Genomic DNA, 23,067 nt, shown 5'->3' with positions numbered 1-23,067 from the left:
TTTATGCGATATTAGTTCCACAGGGGAAACCCTACTTGCAGCCACATGCTTTGAAAAGAACCACGTTTGAATTTATTTCTCATTGAAACATGAAGAGAAAAAAATGACTACTTTTAAATCTATTTGCAGATTGTTGATTACTATTCAAGGTCTTATCAGTGTTCTAAGGGAGATATTCATACCCAAAGTAGAATTATAATGCTACACCTTAGTACATTTTGAATTAAAGGTTTTGTTATGAATGTCCGTGCCATAATTGTGTGTAAATAAACTTATCACGTGAGGGGATCAGCATGACTGTGTCAACTGCCTTCAGGAGCCACTTGACCAATAGTTCATGTTCCGGGACAGAACTCTGGTTTACCAAACACCACCTCGCTGTGACCTGCTGAACTGCGAAGCCGCCCTCACAGGAAGGAAAGCGGTCACGTTCACTGTGGCTCCAGGATGGGAAGTGGCAATGTGAACAGTCATAATCAATTCAGTCTGCCGCGCTTGTTAACGGCATAAGCAGCCCTTGATATAGTTTCTCTTGCAGACTGAAATATCAAAATCAAATTGCAGCAAACAAATATAAGGCAGTTCTTTCAAACCTCCAGCCTCAATTTAACTAAAAATTTTGGAAAAACTCTGACATCCTCTAGAATGCACAATTTGGTATCCACAATTTTGCAACATGGATCTTAAATACATTGTGACGTGGTGGTCACTAATAGAAATGGGAATGACAGTGTCCACCAAAGGATAGTTGCATTAACCATGTGTGGTCACCTCTGTGCTGTCAAGTGGGAAGGAAATGGGATCAGGGAGCACACGCCCCCAAAGCATGCCCATCCATTGTGAGAGTGTTCTGTGCATCATCACTGTGACTGTGACCCTTTATACAAGATGGTTGGGGTCCAAATTTCATACAAGTAATCCCAAATAGGTTGGAGATGGTCAGCAGGTACAAACTGGCTATAGTCCATGATGCACTGAGACTATTTTATGCTAGGATTCAACTACACAGGTTTTTCTTGAAGCTATTTTTGCCTATGCCCGTTGGCAGTTCTAGTTGGAGAACTTTTCAGATCCCTATCCAGGACACATGGGGGGAAATCAGGAAACTCTGGGAAATCACTGTTGCGTTGTCCCTCAGGTCCAGGCTGCTGCCTGGTTGTCAGCCGTTTCTTTCCCCCCAGTTTTTTCTATCTGTGTTTGTGTTATGGCCAGGATTTTCAGTCATAAGGGGAAATCATTTATTTTTATTGCTGAGCAGGGTTATCACGGTTCGTTATCTAGTCACCATTTGGACAAGTAAGGGATCCTGAAGCTTCAGGTCATCAGCTTGATGGCAAATCTGCTTCTGGATGTAGAAGAGGAGAGCTAGCTAACTGTAGATGCAATGTCCGTGAGGTGACCGCAGAGCACAGGGAAGGAGTGACCATACACATTTGCATGGAAGCTGCGCTGGGGAAGAGGGGTAACAAGACAAGGTATGGAGGGGGGCTGGTAATGGATCAGAAAAGCATGCTAGGGTGAATGAAATAGAGGCAAAGTGTGTTGGAGTTGTATTGTATGGAGTTAACTGGAAAGGCAGGAATCAGAGGGAGTGGTCAGCATGGGGAACTTGACATGGAGAAGTTAGAGGTAGTACAATGACTGGCAACAGAAAGGTTTAGGCAGGGGTGCCCAACCCGAGGCCCAGGACGGCTATGAATGCAGCCCAACACAAAATCGTAAATTTACTTAAAACCTTTTTTTCACTCATCACTTTTTGTTAGTGTTTGTGTATTTAATGTCTGGCCCGAGACAACTCTTCTTCTTCCAGCGTGGGCCAGAGACACCAAAAGGCTGGACGCTGCTGGTAGGGTATAAGCACAGAAGTAGGTGACCAACAGCGGGTTAGAGGTCCAGCCATTGGAAGGAGATGAGAAGTCAACCAACTGAGAGGCCAGGAGACCAAATGGATATGCATAGGTGTAGAAAATGGCTGAAGTAGCGCTTAGTTGTCTTTAACTTCATTCAAAAGAATTTTGTTAGATTGTATTGTGACAGCTGTCACATCAGTGTGCATTAAAAAAACATCAAAATTGGTGAATTTTCATGCAGCCATTTTAATTGAAGATGGAAGAAAATATGCAACATTTTCAGCATATTATGCTGTGTTATTTCAAGAAATGTAAAAATACAACTGAAAAGCAAAAAACAATTTATGCAGTGTATGGAGAAGGTGCTGTGACTGATCAAACATGTCAAAAGTGGTTTGTGAAGTTTCTTGGTCCTATTGACACTTTGGCCAAATAATTCTTTGCTGGGCGGGGGGTGTCTTAGGCATTGGAAGATGTTTAGCAGCACCCCTGGCCTCTACCCACACTAGAAGCCAATAGCGGGAGATAGCCAACATACTCAAAATGTCCAAATCCATAAAGTTATTGGTGAAAATGAAAAATGTGTCTTTTATTTTATGAAATAAGCTAAACGGACTTTTTGGCCAACCCAATGAAATGAAGAGGACAGACGGTAAGCGATGAGAAAAAGAGGGTCCGCTGGTGCTATAGCTTGACGGCATATGCGTCAGAGAACCTGGGGTCATTCAGAGAAAAGTAGAAAGGTCTGGAAGGAGCAGAGGAGCAGGAGAGACGCGCTCTTCCCCATTCCACCCACCGGCAGAGGAGGAAACGTGGGAGGCAAAGCGTCTGTGTTTGAGAGGGCGGAGAAGAATCAGAGTTCTCCATGAACAGTCAGGCTCAAAAGAACAAGAAAGAGAAGACTGCATTCAAGGAAGACACTCAGAAGAGAGCGGTGTCTGCTGACAACAGAGCACGAGTTTCAGGTGACAGTTAGGAGTGACTGTGGTATCACAGGAAGCTAGCATTAGGCCAAACCGAGATAAAAGTCCAGGTGAGGAGGGACGTGTGCGGTGTGGACTTCCTGCCAGGCCTCACAGAAACTGGGCTGTGAGCCGTGACAAAATTGCCCAGGACAGTCCCTTAAGGGAAGGTGATTAACCGGATCTCATTAAACCCACTTTCTCGACTGGGCTCTATCCAAGTCCTCATACCCCGTAGGGGCAGCAGCTTTGTTTTGTACTTATCAGTCTGGCTTTGATTTCTTCACTTTCACCACATGAAAATGTATAGCTTTTAAAGCTTAAGTTTAGAAGGTTTTAGCTTGTTGCCTGTCCTATCACAACTTAGTTTTCATGCCCCCAGTCTTTTACTTTAAGCCATTTTTTGGTGCCTGAAGTTCTTTCCACATTTATTGTCATAAGCGTTATCATCTTTTAAAGGATAAATGGGTAGTAATTTTATTGAGCTCTTGCCTATGCATTTATGTCATTATTCAAAAGCAAATGATGTCAAGAGAATGAAAAGACAAGCTACACCCTAGAAGGAGGTTTTTGTAAAAGACCCATCTGATAAATAACTATTATCCAAAATATACGAAGAACTCTTAAAACTTCACAATAAGAAAAAACCTTATTTATAAATGGCCCTATACCTTAACAGACACCTCATCAAAGATACACAGATGAAAATATGTTTTGCAACATATATCATCAGGACAATGCAAATTAGAACAATAATTTAATACTACTACACATCTGTTAGAATGGCCAAAATGCAGAACACTGACAAACACCACCAGTTGCTGGTGAAAGGTGGAGCAACAGAAACTTTCATTCACTGCAGGTGGGAATGCAAAATGGTACAGCCGCTTTGAAAGGCAGTTGGTGGTTTTTACAAAACTGAACATATATTTTTCATATGATCCAACAATTATGTGTCTTGGTATTTACCCAAAGAAGTCAAAAGTATGTTTACACAAAGCCTAGCAGCTTTATTCATAATTACCAAAACTTAAAACAAACATGGTGTCCTTCAGGAGGTGGATGGATACATTGGGGAACATACAGATAATGGAACATTACACAGTTCCAAAAAGAAATGAACTATTAAGCCACGAAAAGACATGTAGGAAACTTAAATGCATAATACTAAGGCAAAGAAGCCAATCTGAAAAGACTACATACCCTATGATTTCAATTATATAACATCTGGACCCTAAAGGTAGGGTCACCTACCTTTTTGCCACCTAAAGGCAGGTTCGCAGTGAGATACAATTGACATGTACCATTGGGTATTTCTTTTTGTAACTTTTTCTTCTTACTATATTTATGAAACAGAAAGAGAAGGTAAATTAAATGGAATAAACTAGAGAATCAAACTTGAAAATAATCTTGGCAGGTTGGTTTGATGTGTGAAAATCAGTAACAACAATTAGCACAGCTAAATATATGCACCTACATTTAAGCTTTTAAAAAAAGACTGCAGTGGGTGTGGAGACTTTGTAACCAGTTTATAGAAAACAGATCTTAGAAAATTAGTTAAATAAAAAACTATAATCATGAACAATTTTAAAAATAAATTTGCTGATGTTTACACACCACTTTTGAATGCAACTAATGCTATTGAATTGTACTATTAAAAGATGGCTAATGTGGCAACTTTTATGTTATATACATTTTACCACAACAAAAAAAGACCATAGTAAAGCCACAGATATTTTGCATATTAAAAGCAAAACTGCTTCTTGAAAAGCAAATGAGATCCAATGTGCTGGTCTGAACAAGTATCGTGTTTGTGTATTATTTATTCCAGGATACTCTAGATGAAGACACAAATGGTGTTAGAAGTTAAAAAATTGGTGTTATTTAAGAAAGAGTTGGAGAAACTACTTCTGATTATCCTGGAGGAAATAAGGTTGTTCTACAGGTAACTGGAGTATTGTCCGGGGGAACAGGGACAGACATTCTCCACTCTGTTCCACAAGGTAGAAGAAGCCCTAGTCTGTAGAAGTCATTTATCTTTTGATGCCAAATACCAGGCCTGCCTATGGAGCCACAGATCATTCCTTCTGACGCTGATGCACCAGTAAAACCAAAAGGGTCATATGGAGTCTAAATACCACTGGATACCCGAGACAAGAGGATCTAAGACAAGCCTCTCTCGTGGCTCACTGACATAAACCATCTGATATTGGCCTGTGGAAGACAATTCATTAATCAGATGGAGGAACACTTCATTTGAATGCAAGGATGTGACCCTAACAATCTTCTTCAGTGTAAATGTGGGAGTCCCATCCACATTAATGTGATCTCCCTCTTGCTTTGAGGATAGCTGATGAGAGGTTCTTACAGTCTTTATCTTTTATCTCTGAATTTCTCTTAAGAGTTTCTGGAAAGCAGCCATAACGTCCTTATTTCTCAAGCTGTAGATCAAGGGGTTCAGCATAGGGGCCACTACAGCATAGAACAGTGCGACCGTCTTCTCCTCTTCCACTGCCGAGGCCGAGCGTGGCCTCAGGTAGGTGAAGATGGTGGCCCCAAAGCACATGCAAACCACAGTGAGGTGGGAGGCACAGGTCCCAAAGGCTTTGCTACGTCCCTGAGCAGAGCGGATGCGCAGAATGGCAGCAACTATATGGCCATAGGAGACTAGGACCAGGGAACAAGGAAGCATGATCACCAGAAACCCTGAGATGGCCACCATGACCATGTTGAATGAGATGTCCACACAGGCTAGCCTCAACACGGCCAGGGTCTCACAGGCAAAATGATTAATGATATTGTGACACAGGGGAAGCCGAAAAGTGATGATCGCTTCCATCAGGGAATTCGTGAAACCAGCCACCAGGCTGCCGGCAGCCAGCCCCAGGCACAGCCCCCCATGCATGATGACCGTGTAGTGCAGCGGGTGGCACACCGCCACATAGCGGTCATAGGCCATGGCTCCCAGCAGGAAGAACTCAGAGCCGCCCATCGCCAGGGACACGTGGAGCTGGAGCACACAGCTGGGGAACGGGATGGACTTCCGGGCTGAGAAGAAGTGGGCGAGCATCTGTGGGACAATACTGTTTGCATAACAAAGGTCCACAAAGGACAAAATGGTGAGGAAGAAGTACATGGGGGTGTGAAGTCTGCTGTCCAGTCTGATCAGGAGAAGAATGAGGACATTTCCCACAATGGTCACCAAGTACATGGTCAGGAACAAGACAAAGAGCGAGACCTGAGCTTTCCGGTCCCTGGCCAGCCCCAGCAGAATGAACTCTCTCACCCACGTCTGGGTTTCATTTTCCTGGTTCATGAGCTTCTGAGGACCAAACTAAAGATGCTAATGTAAGAAGTCAGGGAAACTCGGGATTGGCTTATAGAACTTTTTGGAACCCATCTGAACTTGACATTTCCCTACCACATCTCAGCCAAACTGTGCCTGAACACATTCTCAGATGAAAAACACAACGGGGTCAGCTGTGCAGCTGGAGAGCAAGGAGAAGAGGTTACATTCTTGGAATTCAGTTTATTGGGACATAATTTCCCCCAAACACTTGTTCTTCAACAGGAGGAGGACATGAAGTATTCAGACATACAACTCCACTCCATTTAGTAGTTATGGCAGGGGAAGTCCCTGTCCTCCTAGGAGTGAGAAAGTGTTCATCCACATGGAAGATGGAATTCTGAAAAGGGTTCAGGAGTACCATCTCACCACTTTTTGTTTCCTGGGTTTCCTCTCTAAATATCTCTGACACAACCCTACTTACCTCTCCTCAGTGGAATGCATCTATGAAATCCTAAGTGTTTTAAATAAAAATATTCTTACAGGGGTTTTTTTTTCACTAACTGGTTTTTAATTTAGCATCTGTAACTTTCCTTTTCACTTTCAGAGTGTCAAATGGGAGACCCCTTCTCCACCTTCGTCACACAAGTGGCCCAGTCAGGCAAGACCAAACCACAAGGGTCTGTCTAATTCAAGAGTCAGGTGTTGCATAGAGAAGGGGTATACATAGCTTCTAAAATTCATCTCTTATGCCCCCAAGAGGAAGTTAATGTCATGTTTATTGGCGTCAGGTAATTACTTAATAACAGTGTTCTCTTAAGGAAAGGGCAGCTCATTCCCTCACAGTATAACATCGATATGTCCTCACCAGTGAAGATGGAAGAATAGAAGGTCAGGACACAATTATAGAACCCAAGGTCATAGACTGTAGTAGTTCTTTGACCCCCAAACAGAAGTTCTTTATGTTTGCTCACCCACAGAAGGAAATGAGGGATCCACAAGTAAAAGATGCAGGTGGGAGTCTGAGGTCTGGGAGACGATTCTGTGACAACACTTGTAACATCATTATTCGAATGGCTTCTAGACTGTTCAGGCCATGACTAGAGGTGGACCCCAGACTAGTCACCTTTACTGAAAGCTTCCGGTTTCAATCTTTAGAGTGGTTGTTAGATATCGAGTCACTAATGACACAGGTGGTTTGGGGGGCTTAAGATTATAGTTCATTCTTGTAAAGATGGCAACATTCAGATGGTTAGTCATAAAATATTGAGAATTTAGTATTGTGTTGAATAAGGCCCCAAATTTCAAGGAATGTATTAAACACAGAGCTTTCAGAAGGTGAGTGTCACACAGTGGAAATGATCAAACAATGTCAGACACCACACTGACGGCCCTGCCCTGACAGCCCCTGTTATCCACACCGAGATTAGCTGGAATGTGATACTCAGCTATGAGACTGGCAAAGGCATGCAACATGCTTACACATGTAAGTGAGATTCTTCACTGTGGGGAAAGACAAAATAAAGGATTCAAAATCTTCATGACAAATAGGTAGTTTATAATCAAGAATGATATTTTTCTAGAAGGTTCCATATTAACAGGTTGTTTAGGCTCGTGGCTAAAAATCAATGGTGTCATCTTAATTTTTTGTTGTCCCTCCCTTGTAATTTTATTTTGCATCACATCTAGTTGCACATCAAGTACTTTTTGTTGCGCTACTTTGTACATTGGAATGGGAAACATTGTCATTGTACTGCATGGAACACTTCCTTATCATGAGGTCCCAATAAAAATATAGACAGGTAATGTTTACAGTGCTTTCTTAGCCTTATGTAAATGGGCTTCAGACACCCTCATGCTTTTTAAAGGTCCACCAACACCTAAAGGGAACACACTACAAAATACAGCTAAAAGCAAGACACATCCATCCTTCTCCATCCAACTGCTTTGTTCCCAAGGTATGACTCCCTACACTTAATGGTTGGACTGCAGGGTCATGAGGTCCTTGTTGATAGGCAACAGAATTATCTGGAAAATTCATTATAACTATTTTCCCTAGGGATATCATTTTAAATCTAAATATTTGAACTGTATTTCCTCCACGTGTGTTTACCTTTCCCTTTATTTTCTCCTTCCCACTTAATATCCTGGTAGCTACAGATGGCACAGAAACATGTATATATATATATATATATATATATATATATATATACACACACACACGTATTTCTCCAAAACTTGCTGACAATATAGGTGTTGAAGAAATCAATAGTTATGCTGTGCTTCCTACTTTGTATTAGGGTTTCATGAAATAAATTAAAAGGCTACGCAAATCACACAACCTAGAATATACCGAAGTGGGGTAAATTGTTTTGAAGAAGTATTTCTACTGTGTCCTGTTCCTTAAGGCGCACTGGTGACTTGTCCGGCACTGTATGTGAGACTTATTCCAAATAACCTTCCTTCAGGCCTGCCTGCCAGGGGCTCAGATGTAACCGTGATGCAGCAACTCCTCCAGGTGTATCGGCAGGTAGGTAGGTATGTGCACAAGGGTGGTGTGGACATGAAGGGGTTGCTTATTGGTGGATTCATTTATACTGTTTATGCCAGTTCCATAACCAGGACTCAAAGAAAGGTCAGTTTTTAAAAATCAGTCTAACAACAAGTGGTGTTTCCCACTCATTTCCAAAAACATATCCGAAGCAGACTATTTGTGCTTAAAGTCACATTGTCTTTGCTCAGTTATACAGTTCCACAGGTGTACTTCCAAGTGACACATTACTTGTGAAAGCAATTTTTAAAATAAAATATATATGTTTTTTAAAAATGAAGTTAAAGTGAAAGTAAAATATGTTGCTTTATAAAATTGTTTCAAATAACTTACCTGGCTCAATTACCCTGTGAATTACTGAAAGGTCAGGTTCAATTTCAGAAAATCTTCTCAGTCTTGTCTTATTCTGATAGCAGATGGTGGGAAGAAAAAAAAAACAGCTCCTGAAGTATTCTCCCTAAGCCAAAGTGCAAAAGTTCCCTGGGGTGGGAAGAATGTTAAGAGATGAATTTAATACCATAACTGCACTTTTTCAATATCAAGTTGATATAAACACTTAATTTGCCAAAAATCTATTCTATACCAGACATTCTATTAAATGCTCCTTATATCTATTAATACAGTATAACGTAATGTAATAGAATGAGCTTCACAACACTGACCTTTGGCTTAGTGTCTCTGTTGCGCGGATGGAGAAAACAGGAGGAGTGAGCAGACAGTGGGGGAGGCAGCGGGTGAACCGACCGTCTGGTAACCCGGGGCCGTGGCTGTGCAGCTCCTATGCATAGCATGGTCTTGTGTATGTGCAGCACAGAGATGGCCGTTGTTTAAAGGCTGTGGATTCACCAAACACAAAGATTAGGAGGTGCATCAAGAGGACTGAGTTCCTGCTTTTGGTCCCTTTCACTTCAGAGCCATGGTGGACCAGAGTAGGCCCGTCCCACTCACCTGTGAACTTGAAGCCTGGCCTTTCAGCCACATCGCCAGCATGACCAGAAGGGAGAGGAACGCAGCACATATCCCCCGTTAGGGATTCTCTTCTTGCGGTATTTGATTAACTGGCCTCTTTTATGAACTTGAAAAGGCTATCATCTACTTTGTGTCAAATACGGCAGCAAATACAGCAGCTGAGAGTAGATCTTTTCTTCCTCAAAGAAAAATAAGGAGCTCTTATTATGCACAATATCAGAAACAGATAAACTGAGTACTTGTTTCTAAATATCAGCTTGCAAGCAAGATTTGAACCTAAGGATATTTTTGTCTAGCTCAGAGAATATCCCTGACAGGTGGAAGGTGAGGCATGACAAAGGACCCCGGAGTATGGGGACCAAATCATACCTCATTGAGAAGACTTGTCCCTTCTGAGCTGTTCCCCACAACCCGAGGAACTTGGAACCTATTCTCCACAGTGGTATGTGCTTATAAATAGTGCTTCAATGTCCCCCATTGTTGTGTAAATAGTTACTGTCACATTAACATAACAAAGAGATTATGTTTCTGGGTCATGTGGCAACCACATCAAAGGCAGAGGTAGAATGTTGAGCAACCCTGCAGCGAAGCCAAAATCACTAGGGAGGTGGAGGAGAGAGCCAGGGGTTCTTTCTGTGGTCACAGGAATGTCTTCTTTCCAGTGTCCCCTCCGGGTCCCACACACAAGCACACTCCCACGTGCCTGAGCTGTGCGGAGAATCCTTTCGTGCCTACTTAGCTGCATACGCACAAATATAAAACCAAAACGGTATTGTGAACACACTAAATGTCACTGAGTTGTGCACTATGAAATGGTCAATTTTGTGTTACGTGAATTTCACCTCAATGTTTAAAAATACCGTCACATGCCCTGGCTGGTGTAGCTCAGTGGATTGAGTGCAGGCTGCGAACAAAGCATTGCAGGTTTGATTCCCAGTCAGGGTACATGCCTGGGTTGCAGGCCACGGCCCCCAGCAATTGCACATTGATGTTTCTCTCTCTCTCTCTTTCTCCCTCCCTTCCCTCTCTAAAAATAAATAAATAAAATCTTAAAGAAAACCATCACAGACTGGTGATGTATACTTCCTAAATGTCTTCCTCAAAAAAAATCAGAACTAGCCCAAACTTAAATGAGTACATGGTAGATAGATAAATATCTGAAAGGGAAAGCTGTGTAAAATGGGTAACAGAAAGAAAAAGAGAGGATGTTGAGATGTAAAAAAGAATAAATAAATGAGAGAAGTTATTGAAAAGCTAATTATGGAACAAAGTAAAAAGTTAGAGATAGAACGAGTATTAAGAAAGGAAAAAGGAAAACCAGAGAGGAAGACAAAGGAAAAAAGAGTACAGTGAAGAAACCAAGGCAATGAAAATAAAACCAAGTGAGGAAGAAGTGGAAATCATGAAAATGAAAGAAAATAAAATTTAAACTAACATTTATAAATACCATTTGCTTGACATTTAGTCGATTTCTACATTGCTAGTTATCTCATATTTTATACATCAGGGATTCCAATATTTTATTTATACTGGTATTCAGTCCTGGAGTACGATGTTTAGTCCTTCCTTGCAGTGAGATTTTTCTAGAATTTGGTTCTATCGTGGTGGAAACCTTGATCAAAATATATTTACTGAGGAAATCAATGGGTCCCTAGAAATTTTGAAATGTGACATTTTTCAAGATAAATCCCCCCCCCCCCAACACACATATAAATCTTCAGGACAATTTTTTGTTCAGTTATGTTAAAAAAAAAATTCCCCACCAAAAGATAGAAGACTGAAAAACACTTAGCTGAGGTACATACTTGGCATGACTGACTTCCTTCCACACAAGCTTCATTTCTGTTCTTCGGCCCCGTTGTGATCGTCCGCTTTGTACAGAAGGAGCACGTACTCCGCCAGGATCATCCTTGCGTTGTCCAAGCACAGTGGGGCTGGTCGCGGACCCATCTCCCTCTACCCAGAGCGTCTAGAACAGTTCTGAGAGAAGACTGACACAGGATGAAGAAGACGAGACCAAGTAAAATGCGTGGAGAGCTGCATCGAAGCGGGGCCGATGGCACAGATTTGAGGTGGAGGAGAAACGAGGGCGTCCGGGCCAGCCTGCCTCCCCTGGGCACGGTCTCCCCTCCCCCCTGCGCAGCCCCTCCCCAACCCTTTGCCATCATTGGGCTGCTTTCTAGTCTTTGCCCCAAAGTACTTGGCGGATGAGCATCAAGCTAGAGCCAGTCCCGGTGAGCAGCCGGCACCGATTTTTATCTCAAGTAGAATACCTGCATTTATCATCACCGACAACAGACTGGTTTCTTTGGATTTTTTTAATGCAACTCAAACATTTTATCTTCATTTTGAAAGACCCTTTCCATCGGACTGATGCTTTACAAAAAAAGCACACATTCTCCTTAAATCCCACCACATCAGTTTTCACATCTGCAAAATGAAGATCGCGGCATAAATAATCCCTCTCCCAGAGGAATATACACATAGTTACCTGGCAGTAATGAGACTAACAAAAATTACACAAATAAATAAAAGTTTTTAAAAAATTATTTATTGATGTACAATAGAAGGAAACTTGAAACTATAAGACTCTTTTAAAAACATGCACCAGCTAAGTGGCCTATTTAGCATACAAGTGTGGGCACTGGGTCCCAGAGAAGCTACACTGTGTTTCTGCCCAGCCCCAGATGGGCAGTCAGATGGGGATGTTACTTTAAAAAGGTGTCCCCCAAACAGAACTTCTGTATGGAGGAAAAAGAGCTAGTCTCTGAGGACCACCTTTCTACTGGCATCAGCAAAGCAAAGGCCCAACCACACAGATCTGACCACCGTTGCCAGGAGACGATGAAAAGCAGAGCTTATACTGCCAAGCGAAACAAGCCACCAGTCAGAGAAAAACAAATACCGCGTGACCTCACTTACGTGCGGAACCTAGTGAACAAAATAAACTGACAAACAACATGGAAACCGAGGCGTGGGGACCTGGGACAGACTGCCCGCTGTCAGAGGGGAGAGGAGGGAGGGGAACTGAAAGAGGTCAGCCAAAGAACATACATGCATATATGCATAGCCCATGAACACGGCCATGTGGTGACGGCAGGGGATGCTGGGTGGAGGGGAACACAGGGGAGCAAACGGGGGGGGGGCACCTGTAATAGTGTCGACAATAAAATAAAGACTGTAAATCTGACCCTGACTCATTTGCATTCTCAGGCTGACCACAAGTGGGGAGCCCTTAAACGTAAAGCACTTGAACAGTCCTGGCTTCCTAACTTCCAGAGTCAGAGCGTTTGCCTTAGGGCACATTGCTACTAGAGGACAATCACATCAAACCGCCACACGGTTCGGCGTGAAGGCGGCAGGGACTGCAGGACCTGGTTTTGTGATTCATGCTCCTAACTAAGTGCTGCAGAAAGACTGAAACGCGCCAGACCCACCTGCGGAGAGAGGACGCGGCGGTCCTGTGCGAGGCTGGGACACCTGTGTCATTTGAAGCCACTGCAGTAGGATAAGGTAACTTTCTTTAACTTGAGTGATGACGTCTCAAGGGGCCAATTATGTTTTGTTTATTAAATTTCTTTTATTTTCCCTCCCCCGTCCGGTCACTTGTGCACCTAATACCCTAACCTAGATTTCAACTTTGCCAATGAAAGTTTTGTTGCCTTGTCCCTGGAGTGTGGGAAGGAGCTCACCAAACTTTAATTTCTCAAGGGCTGGGGGGGATGTCTGAGTCTTCAACATGAAAATGGTGGGGACTTTATCCCCCTCGATGAGCGCAAAGATGTGATTCCATCTTGACACCTTCATTCCGACTTTCCCGTCTCCACATTCCTTTGAGCAACAGCTTCAGGGGCCAGGCCATCTCTGGGGCGCTCTGGGGGACATTGACTTATCTGAGCGTGGGCAGGGAGACCTTTGCGTGCCAGTCTCTAGACAGATCCCACCACCACATCCTGTAACCTTTTGGAACTTCGCCTTTCCTTTCACTTTAAGGAAGACCACCTTCCATACCCTGGTGTGTACTGAGGGATTTTCCGTGTTCAGAACTGTCAATGCACTACCATCTTCCTGTGCGGAAGAACATACTGAGCTTGTTAAGCACTGTGCAGTGAAGTGTGGGGGGGCCCAGGGTTTGCCCCCCTCCCCTCCCCACGAGAGAGAGTGATGGTTTCCCCTCACGGGCCCTGTGCACCTGGCGTTGTCCCAGGAAAGGGCTTGTGATGCCCTCCCTCTGGCTTCTTCTGAGAGCTGGAGGCCACAGCATCTTCCCCCAGCCAACTTTCTGAGCAAAAGAGACAGAGGGCTACTTACATGAGCGCTGCAGTGGGAAGGGGAAGTGTAGCAGGGGCTACGTCAGCTTTGGGCCTTCAGAAGGCAAAAGAGACCCCAAAGTTGCTTTCTAGCTTCCAATTCCTCGTAAAATACTGGCATTCCTCATAAAATACTGGTTGCTTTTTTTTCACCAATTACAGTTGACTTTCAATATTATTCTATATTAATTTCTGGTGTAGAGCACAGTGGTTAGATATTTATATAATTTACAAAGTGATCCCCCTGATAAATCCAGTACCCACCTGGCACCATCTGTAGTTCCTTCAGTATCATTGACTACTTTCTCTGTGCTGTGCTTTACATCCCGTGACTATTCTCCAGCTACCTGTTTGTGCTTCGTAAGCCCTTTCTTACTTATTGTCCTCTTTACTTTGTGGGCTTAGTGTCTCATTTTTTTAAAATCTTTTTACAGTTATTTAGTGTCTTAGAAGGGAAGGGAACGGACTGAAACTCATTTGTGAAATGTATTTCCTAACTTTAGATATATTAGAAATTAATTTTTATGCCATATGATAGGCTAGATGATATTTCTTCTTCCTGATAGTATAGCCATTTGTCCCAAAATCATTTATTTAGCAGAACATAGCTTCCTAAATTGATTTGTAACTATGTTCTTATGATAAACTAAATTCCCACCTACAAAAGTTTCTTTGAGAGGTTATATTTTGATTCATTGACACATGTCTTTTTTTACACCAATACCATGGTTCTAACTGTAGTTACTTTATTACGTGTTTTGCTATATAGTAAGGCAGGCACTTCCTTACTTTATTATACTTTGTTCTCAGAAACTTAGCTTAGTAGAGGTAAAATGCCCTAAACCCACAGCAAACAGTACGTGTAATGGAGAACCTACAGACGTGCTTCGGATCAGGCACAAGAAAGGACACCTGCTACCACGGCCACTGTCCGACATTAGAGGCCCTGGCCTGTGAATAAGGGAACAGCTGAAGATGTACCCAGATGATAAGGAAAGCTATCACCACTTACAGGTGATATGCCTATATGGCTAGGGAAAGAACATCAAAAGTCTATTAGACTTAATGAGAGAGAACCAGATACAAGACCACCTTGCAGAAATCAAGAGCATTCCTGAACATCAGCAATAACCAACTAAAAAATAAAATAAAATGCCAGCTATAACAGCAACACAAATTCTGAAGTATTAGGAATTCCTTCACAGACAGCGTGCGTGTGCTCTACGCAGGACTCTGCCAAAGCCTCCAGTTGTCACTGTCTTCACTAGCTACCTTCCTAGTTTGCTCTTCTCTATAGCAATGAACACCACACACAGGCTGTATATACTCCATGTAATGTAATCTCCATGAAAGTAGAGCTTTTTGCTTGCTTTAAAAATGTTTTTACTGATTGATTTTAGAGAGAGAGAGAGAGAGAAAAGGAGAGAGAGAGAGAAACGGGGAAAGGAAAAAGGTCAATTTTTGTTGTCTTACTTATACATTCATGGGTTGACCAGGGATCAAACCCACAACCTTGGCATAGAAGGATGACACTCTAACCAACTGAGCTGTCCTGCCATGGCTTTGTTTGCTTTTCACTGTTGTATCTGCAACACCTAGAAGAGTGTCTAGCACATAATATGTACTTCACAAATCTTTGTCCAACACCTGTGGAGAAAATATTAAAACTCACAAGAGGAATGGCAGGATCTGAGTTATGTTTCACAGGAATCGCTCTGCCTGCTGGGATACAAGAGTAAAAGCAGAGACACAGGTGCAGGCCTTTGCAGGAACCAGGGTGGGAGAGTGGAGATGATGGGGATTGAGTGTGATCTGTGCATATTTTGAAAGGAGAGACGAGAGGATGTTCTTGCAGATTTGTGCCGTTTGTGAGAGAAGGAGTGGTCGGTGGCCTGATCGCGGCAGTGATGGAGTCGTGGTGAACTGGGGCGGGAATCAGATCAGCATACGAGGCCATGTTCACATCAATAACTTACCAAGTAAGAAAAAAAACAATTTTATATCTTTCAGGCTAGAAGAAATTCAAAGCATGCAGGCAGTGTGTAGATAAGAACTCTCATGCACTAAAGTAGGAGTGCAGACTTTTAAAGCTATTCTGGAGAGAATTATCCATGGCCTAGCAACTGAGCTGCTGTGTATATTCCCTAAATAAATTCTCACTTGGGTCCTCACCTGTGATATTATGATGTGCAATGTGGAGTTACAGGTGGTGTCGGGGAGTTGGGTTCCGTGACAAAGAGTGACAGCTAAAATGTGGTGAACACCATGGATTACTATGAACAGTTAGAAGTAATAGATCAGCAATACGTATGGCTCTTAAAAATATGTGTGGATTTTTTAAATATAGTGTTCTATAATATAGACACAGGATGAGTAGTTAACAATATAATGAACTTTTAAAAAATACATAAATGTACCTCAACACAACTAAATGCCTTAAACAAAGCAGAATAGATGCCCATAAGCAAGAAAAAAATAATAATAAATGGGATAAAAGAATTAATTTTTAAACACTAATAAGAGAGGCCTTGCACAATTGATGAATTTGCCATGTACTGAGGAGTATTGTTAATCAATTAACTCAACTCTGCACCTGAGATTTTTTTAAAAGTCTTATTTACTAATATCATAAATTCCAACCAATATGGTCTTCACACACTTCAGGAAAGGCAGCCCCTGCAACAGTAAAGGAAGTTTCCGTCAATAGCCTATTCAACGAGCAGGAACTGTGCGCACTGTGCAGGCACTGGGCCTGCTTCTGAAGTCCTTGCTCTCAGGGAGCCTACAGGCTGCTGAGCACAGCACGGCCTTTCCCGAGGGAGCATCTTGGCTTTTCTTCTTTCTGAAAAGTGGGAAATCAAAAACACCTTTGCTTTTGAGATTTTATTCAGAAATTTGAGCACAGTCGTTCATGATGCTAATGGACAGGACTCAGAATTTCCCGTAAAAGTCAGTATTTATGAATAAGTTATTAGTATGCAGTAGTACATAGAGACATTGTATATAAGTCTCAGATTTCATGCATAAGAAAATGACATGCCAATGATTATTTTCTCCATGAATATGTTTGACTTGTAGAAAAATAAATTTTCCTTTTACACAGATGTATCTGCTTTCTTCCAACCCTTGGTGGATAATCCTGCATGTGTGCAGTTTGCATTTTATTCAAAGCAGGAGAAAGAGGTGGCCTGGTTTATTTTCTAAGATAAAGGTGCCTGCTGCAGGTCAAATGGCCCGGGCCATGCAAATAAATTGTAGGGAAAATAAAGAGTTGGAGGGAACCTATAGACAGAGAGTTCAAAGATATAATAAGTTGAAAAATGGGCAAGACAATTACAATGACTAGGGATGTTTGCTTGGGTAATAAAGCCATAGAGAAGTACAAGAAAGGGGCCTTTGCTACAAAGGTCAAGGTAGCAGTTGTTTTGGGGAAAAGGGAGCTCTGATTAGCACAAACACGTGGAGGGGCTTCTGCAGTGGCTGCCACTTCTGTTGTTTGACTTGAGTGGTTGGTACAAGGGACATTGTCTTACATAATTCCCTAAGTTACACATTTGTTTAGTGTGGTTTCTGCCTCTGTGTTTTATTTTACAACATAAAGTAAGAAATAATAATTAAAAAATTGAAGCTGCAGTATAAAGAATAAAATGCAGAAAGAACAGGTGGAGACAGAGCAGACAGATCATATATTTTGCTAACAAAGCTCATGGAATCCATTGATGAATTAGACATGAAATAATGGAATCAAGAATTATTCTGGGTGTGTGATGGTTTCTTTTACTAATACAGTCAAAGTATCTTGGAACAAGAAGAAAAGGAGTAGCTTGGGCTGGAGAAAGCAAGAACATTAGTTCTAGTTCAAGTAGGTTAAGAATGGGATTCCTATGCTCCACGTGAAGTTGTTAAGCAAGCCCTCAATCATATGTGTTTGGAGCTCATGAGAAAGGTCTTGTCTGGATTGGAGATAAGAAAAATAAGGACTTTAGCCTTGACTGATAAATAGATTCTAAATAGATCAGAGAGATGGATGGATGGATGGATGGATGCCATGGCTCTGGGTAAAAGCATCCAGAGCAACACAGAACAGTAATCAACTACAGCCAAAGCAATAGGAAAAAAAAAGTTCACTTTGAATAATTGTATAGAAAGAGAAAGCTGCATAATGCTTAGTCCTGTAACTGTGTCCTAAAAACGGTTTTAAAAATAGTTGAATATTTACCCTATGCCACCACTTTATTACATGACATTTTACACGGATTACTCATATTCTTCAAGATGATAACACATACTGGATAGTGCTCTTTTTGTAGTTGAGGAAACTGGAGGTAGAGATATTAAGCTGATTTTTTGCATTGCTGGTGAAGGTTGGGTCAAGATGTGAAGAGGGGTTGTTCTCAGTCTGAAAGTTTCAGTTGTCTGCATTGCATGCTGTGAAGGGATATGTGGGAGAAACGGGAAAGGCAAGTGGAATGTGGATTCCAGGAGGACAGATTACCCAGCAGACCCCTGTTTAACAACTGAAGGCACTTTTTTGCCATGTGTATAACAGGGCAACGATACAGTCAAAATGTGGACTAATGTGGAAAGTCAATTAAAAAAAAACATGCTCACCACGAGCCACCTCCTCAGCAAATCTGAGGAGAAAGGGCCTGTCAATCATTTCCTTTTTGTTTGCAATGTTCTCTGGGCTGCTGGAGGGAAGTAGAAATTCTGTAAATCTTTACCTGGTTTCACTGAGTTTTCTCAGTACTCTCCTTAGGGCACTCATCACCTCCTTGTTCCTCAAGCTGTAGATCAAGGGGTTCAGCATGGGTGTTGCCACGGCGTAGAAGAGCGCCACCATCTTCTCCTGTTCCGCCGAGGAGCTGGCTGCGGGTCTCATGTACGTGAAGATGGCCGTTCCAAAGCACATGCAAACCACAGTGAAGTGGGAGGCACAGGTCCCAAAGGCTTTGCTACGTCCCTGAGCAGAGCGAATGCGCAGAATAGCAGCGACTATGTGACCGTAGGAGAACAGGACCAGGGAACAGGGAAGCATGATCACCAGAAACCCCGAGATGGCCACCATGACCCTGTTCACTGAGATGTCGGCGCAGGCCAGCCTCAGCACGGCCAACATCTCACAAGCGAAGTGGTTAATGACATTGCGGCACAAAGGCAGCCGAAAGATGATGGTTGTCTGCATCAGGGAATTCATGAAACCAGCCCCCAGGCTGCCAGCAGCCAGCCCCAGGCACAGCCCCCCATGCATGATGACCGTGTAGTGCAGCGGGTGGCACACCGCCACATAGCGGTCATAGGCCATGGCTCCCAGCAGGAAGAACTCAGAGCCACCCATCGTCAGGGACACGTGGAGCTGGAGCACACAGCTGGGGAACGGGATGGACTTCCGGGCCGACAGGAAGTGAACCAGCATCTGCGGGACAGTGCTGTTGGTATAACAGATGTCCACAAATGACAGGACGCTGAGGAAAAAGTACATGGGCATTTGCAGGCTGCTGTCCAGCGTGATAAGGAGGATAATGGTGAAGTTCCCTAGCACGGTCACCAGATACATGGCCAGGAAGAGGAAGAAGAGGGACAGCTGGGTCTCCCAGCAGCTGGACAGGCCCAGGAGGATGAACTCCCTCACCCACGTCTGGTTTTCCCTGCCCATGAGCCTCTGAAGACAAAACCCAAGTTATAAATCAATCCATACCAGACACTGGCAGTGGCAGAGGGCCAGATGAGCTCATTCAGACCGAAGAGCCAACTCATATTAAATGGGGAGCTTCACCAGCTTATTTCCTTCAAGGTTTTGGGATTGTAATGGAACCCATTGTTGTGGTTCAGGGTCAAGGAGAAAGTAAAATTCCTCTTTTCTCCTTCCTTAAGTAGGAAAGGTTTGATTAAAATGCTTAGACAACTGAGTTAAAAACTTAACTAAAACACACTTCTCTTCTTTAGAGCCAATTCCAATCCTGGAGCTTGTTTACTTCTCTGTTGGAAACCAGTTTTCCCCTCCTTACTCTCTCAAAATTCACAGGGAGTGGAATCTAACAGATAGAACCAGCTTTTTAAATGGACCTTTTTAAACCTCTGGATTCTCTATGAAAAGGAAACACTCAGTTCCACCCTTTTAAAATCAGAAACTTGGGGTTACAAGTTAGGAGGTGGCAAAGAAAATTGTCCAAGTCCAATTTCAGAGTCAGTGACATGAAGAACAAAGACCTGGGCCATCAGGCTCCGTCCTGAAAGATCTTCACCTGCTTTCTTTTATCTGGATGAGAGGATGGGAAGGAAGAATCTGGTATTTCCTCCTCCTTCGGAAGAGCGGCAGAGCATGGGTTGATGGAAGGGATGGCTGTCAGGAAACAAATCAAAGTCAAGGACGCATGAGCTATCTTCCCTAATAAACGAGGAGAACTCAAATACTTGCTGTACACATTAGCCTATCAACAAAGAGATCATGAAAGCTGGCCGCCATTCCCGCGCGTTCGATTGGTACGTATCCTGCACAGCGACAGTTGTGGTTTGGAGACTGTAAAGTGATGGAAGATAGCTGGAATTAACTCAGTGAAATGACTGTTGATGTTCCCTCTTTCCTTTACTTTTATCCCTATCTGAAATTCGTGACTATGCCTGCCCCCCACCCGAAAACTGTCTTTTCTCATCCTTGCACTGTGCTCCCTCTACTGTGATTCACACAACGGAGGCATAGCTGGTCTGCTCAGTACCACCCCCGACTCTCTAATCCTGCTGATAGGTTGCTAGTCAGAAAGCTCAAGCACTCTGGCATTCTCTCTGGAACTCTTAGTAATCCTGCTTGCACCTTATTCAAGTCACAAGTGATTTCCAAAAACCTCAAAGACTCCACAAAGCCCACTTTTGATTTTCCACATATCATGCCTCTAATTACTCTGTCCTTTGGGTAGAGAAAGTGATATCCATGCACAGCTTTGTTGTAAAAACTAGCAATTAGTTCAGGGTTTGACAAAGAGAATGTAATCCCTGATCCTTGGTCAGTAATTTCCCTTAAAAGCCCGCAAAGGTATTGGTTACAAATAGAAATACCCATGGTTATCATATCATGTTTCTGTATCATCACCATGTTCTGTAAAGTGCCTCTCCCTGGGACTGAATGAGCTCCTTTGCCAATGAACTTGAATTTCCCAGTTCAACTCTCAATTATGTTTCTTTTACCCAGACCTAGTTTTTTCTTCTGGGCAAAGGAAACATAATTTTAAGTCTGACTTAATTCATTGGAGACAGAAAAGTTGGGATAAGGATGTAACACCAATAGTAAAAAAGAATGACTTTTTAACCCCCCCCAAAAAGTTAAGAAGTAAAAGAAAATGTTTGTCTACGGCCATACCACCCTGAACGCACCCGATCTCGTCTGATCTCGATCTCGTCTGATCTCAGAAGCTAAGCAGGGTCGGGCCTGGTTAGTACTTGGATGGGAAAATGTTTAAAACACTTTTTGAACAGTTGCTATGTAAACAGAAGTTACAACAGATTTTCAGAAGTAAGGTGGAGGTGTAATATCTGACAATGATAATAAAGACAAATAGCATCCTCTCCCACCCTTTCTTCTCGGAATCATGATTCAAGCTTCCTGAAGTTAAAAATCACAAGTGTCCTTCTTAAAACAGAAATCCACCTAGAAACCTTGAGAATTCCCCAATACGTTAATTGGCAAAGTTATTCTCCCCACCCCCTCCCAACTTCCATATGTGTACCTACACTGCTTAGACCATTATCCCTTCAGAGTGAGCTGGTCAGCACAGACCTGTCCTCCGGGTCCAGATTTCCAGTGGGCAGGCGCTGAGGGCACCGTGCAGAGCAGGGAACGTGACTTGTTGCAGCTAAGCCCGGGGACTGCTACGAATGCGGTCGAAGACCTGAGCTAGGCGCTTCATTTCTCAGAGGTATCTCAAAGAAGTCCCTCCTCAGTTTGGCTACTCACAATGAGCTTTCTTAAAACCAGTTGCCAAAGTGGGACATTTTTCTCTCCAGTAACCAAATTCAGTACAGTTGTCACCCGAGACTGGGAAGAGGCTGCATGGTAGGGAGACCCTGGTTTCCTGACTCGAGGTCTGAGAACCCACAGGAGGGCCTCAGAGAGGGACAGCCTCACCTTCAGGACAGGAGACCAGCGTTGCCCGGGAAGAGCAGAGCTGAGCAGGGTGTGCCATTTGGAAGAAGTAACTTTCTTTTCCCTCAGAGAGGAAAATCTCTGCAGACCAATTATGCTGTGCTTGTTAGACTTCAGTTACTTCTTCTCTGTATGGTGATTCCCTCGCCTGAAACTCTCATCTGCATTTAAGAGAATTTCGTTTTCCAGATCCAGAAAGAAAGTCCCAGCTTCCCTGGAGACATCTCCCAAATCTTTGCTGAACTCTCACTTGGAGGAAGTTATAACTTGCCCATGACTTTCTGTCCATGTACTGGTGATTGGCATTATCTGACCTAAAGTCTCCCATTATTCATGGGCCACATCTGAGACCTTCAAACAGTATCTTCTGTAATGTGGTTCTGAAGTTGTCCATGAGCTTTTTCCCCCATTATTGCTCACTGTTAGAGGCTCCTTTCAACTGGGTATTGTCAAACTATTTGACCACTTTTCTTTCTAAATGTCTGCCCGCATGTTCCACACATATTACAGAAAATTACTACCCACTTTAAGCATCTCAAATTATATATCCATTCTACTGGTAGACATTTAGGTTATTTCTAGTTTGTAGCTATGGCAAACAACACTGCTAGGAACATTCATACACACACACACACACTCATCTTTTGTCCAATATATATTGCCTTCTGTTGCCCACTGGTAGCATTGGCCCATCACAGTTTATGTGCATGTCCAGTTTCAGCTAATATTGTCAGTGTTGTCAAAGCAGTTGTGGCAGCCCTGGCCGGTGCAGCTCAGTTGGTTGGAGCACTGTCTCATAAATCAAAAGGTCATAGATTTGATTCCTAGTCAGGACACATGCCTGGGCTGCAGGTTCAATCCCTGGTCAGGGTGTGTAGGAGAGGCAACCAGCCAATGTTTCTCTTTCACGTTGATGTTTCCCTCCCTCTCTCTCTTCCTTCCTTTCACTCTCTCTAAAAATAATAAGTGTGTCCTTAGGTGAGAAGAAAAGAAAAACAGCTC

At 42.9% G+C, this 23,067-nt stretch overlaps 2 protein-coding genes across 2 annotated transcripts; both read right to left on the bottom strand.

The window, feature by feature from the left end:
• Positions 1–4,701: 4,701 nt before the first annotated feature.
• Positions 4,702–6,301, bottom strand: LOC114507395 (olfactory receptor-like protein OLF3). The gene has a single exon (XM_028525229.2). The coding sequence runs from the start codon at positions 6,126–6,128 to the stop codon at positions 5,193–5,195; it is 936 nt and encodes a 311-aa protein (XP_028381030.1). The 5' UTR covers positions 6,129–6,301; the 3' UTR covers positions 4,702–5,192.
• An 11,306-nt stretch (positions 6,302–17,607) lies between these two features.
• On the bottom strand, positions 17,608–19,716 carry LOC114508082 (olfactory receptor-like protein OLF3). Its single transcript, XM_028526082.2, has one exon. The coding sequence runs from the start codon at positions 19,582–19,584 to the stop codon at positions 18,649–18,651; it is 936 nt and encodes a 311-aa protein (XP_028381883.1). The 5' UTR covers positions 19,585–19,716; the 3' UTR covers positions 17,608–18,648.
• Positions 19,717–23,067: the final 3,351 nt, after the last annotated feature.

Source organism: Phyllostomus discolor, chromosome 10 (assembly GCF_004126475.2).
Source record: "Phyllostomus discolor isolate MPI-MPIP mPhyDis1 chromosome 10, mPhyDis1.pri.v3, whole genome shotgun sequence".
NCBI classification, from domain to species: Eukaryota; Metazoa; Chordata; class Mammalia; order Chiroptera; family Phyllostomidae; genus Phyllostomus; species Phyllostomus discolor.
The sequence above is the reverse complement of the archived record's forward strand: the minus strand, read 5'-3'. Positions and strand labels throughout refer to the sequence as shown.

Bases quoted from the DNA above. Each gene is read 5' to 3' on its own strand.
- LOC114507395 (XM_028525229.2), bottom strand. From the start codon at position 6,128: ATGAACCAGGAAAATGAAACCCAGACGTGGGTGAGAGAGTTCATTCTG.
- LOC114508082 (XM_028526082.2), bottom strand. From the start codon at position 19,584: ATGGGCAGGGAAAACCAGACGTGGGTGAGGGAGTTCATCCTCCTGGGC.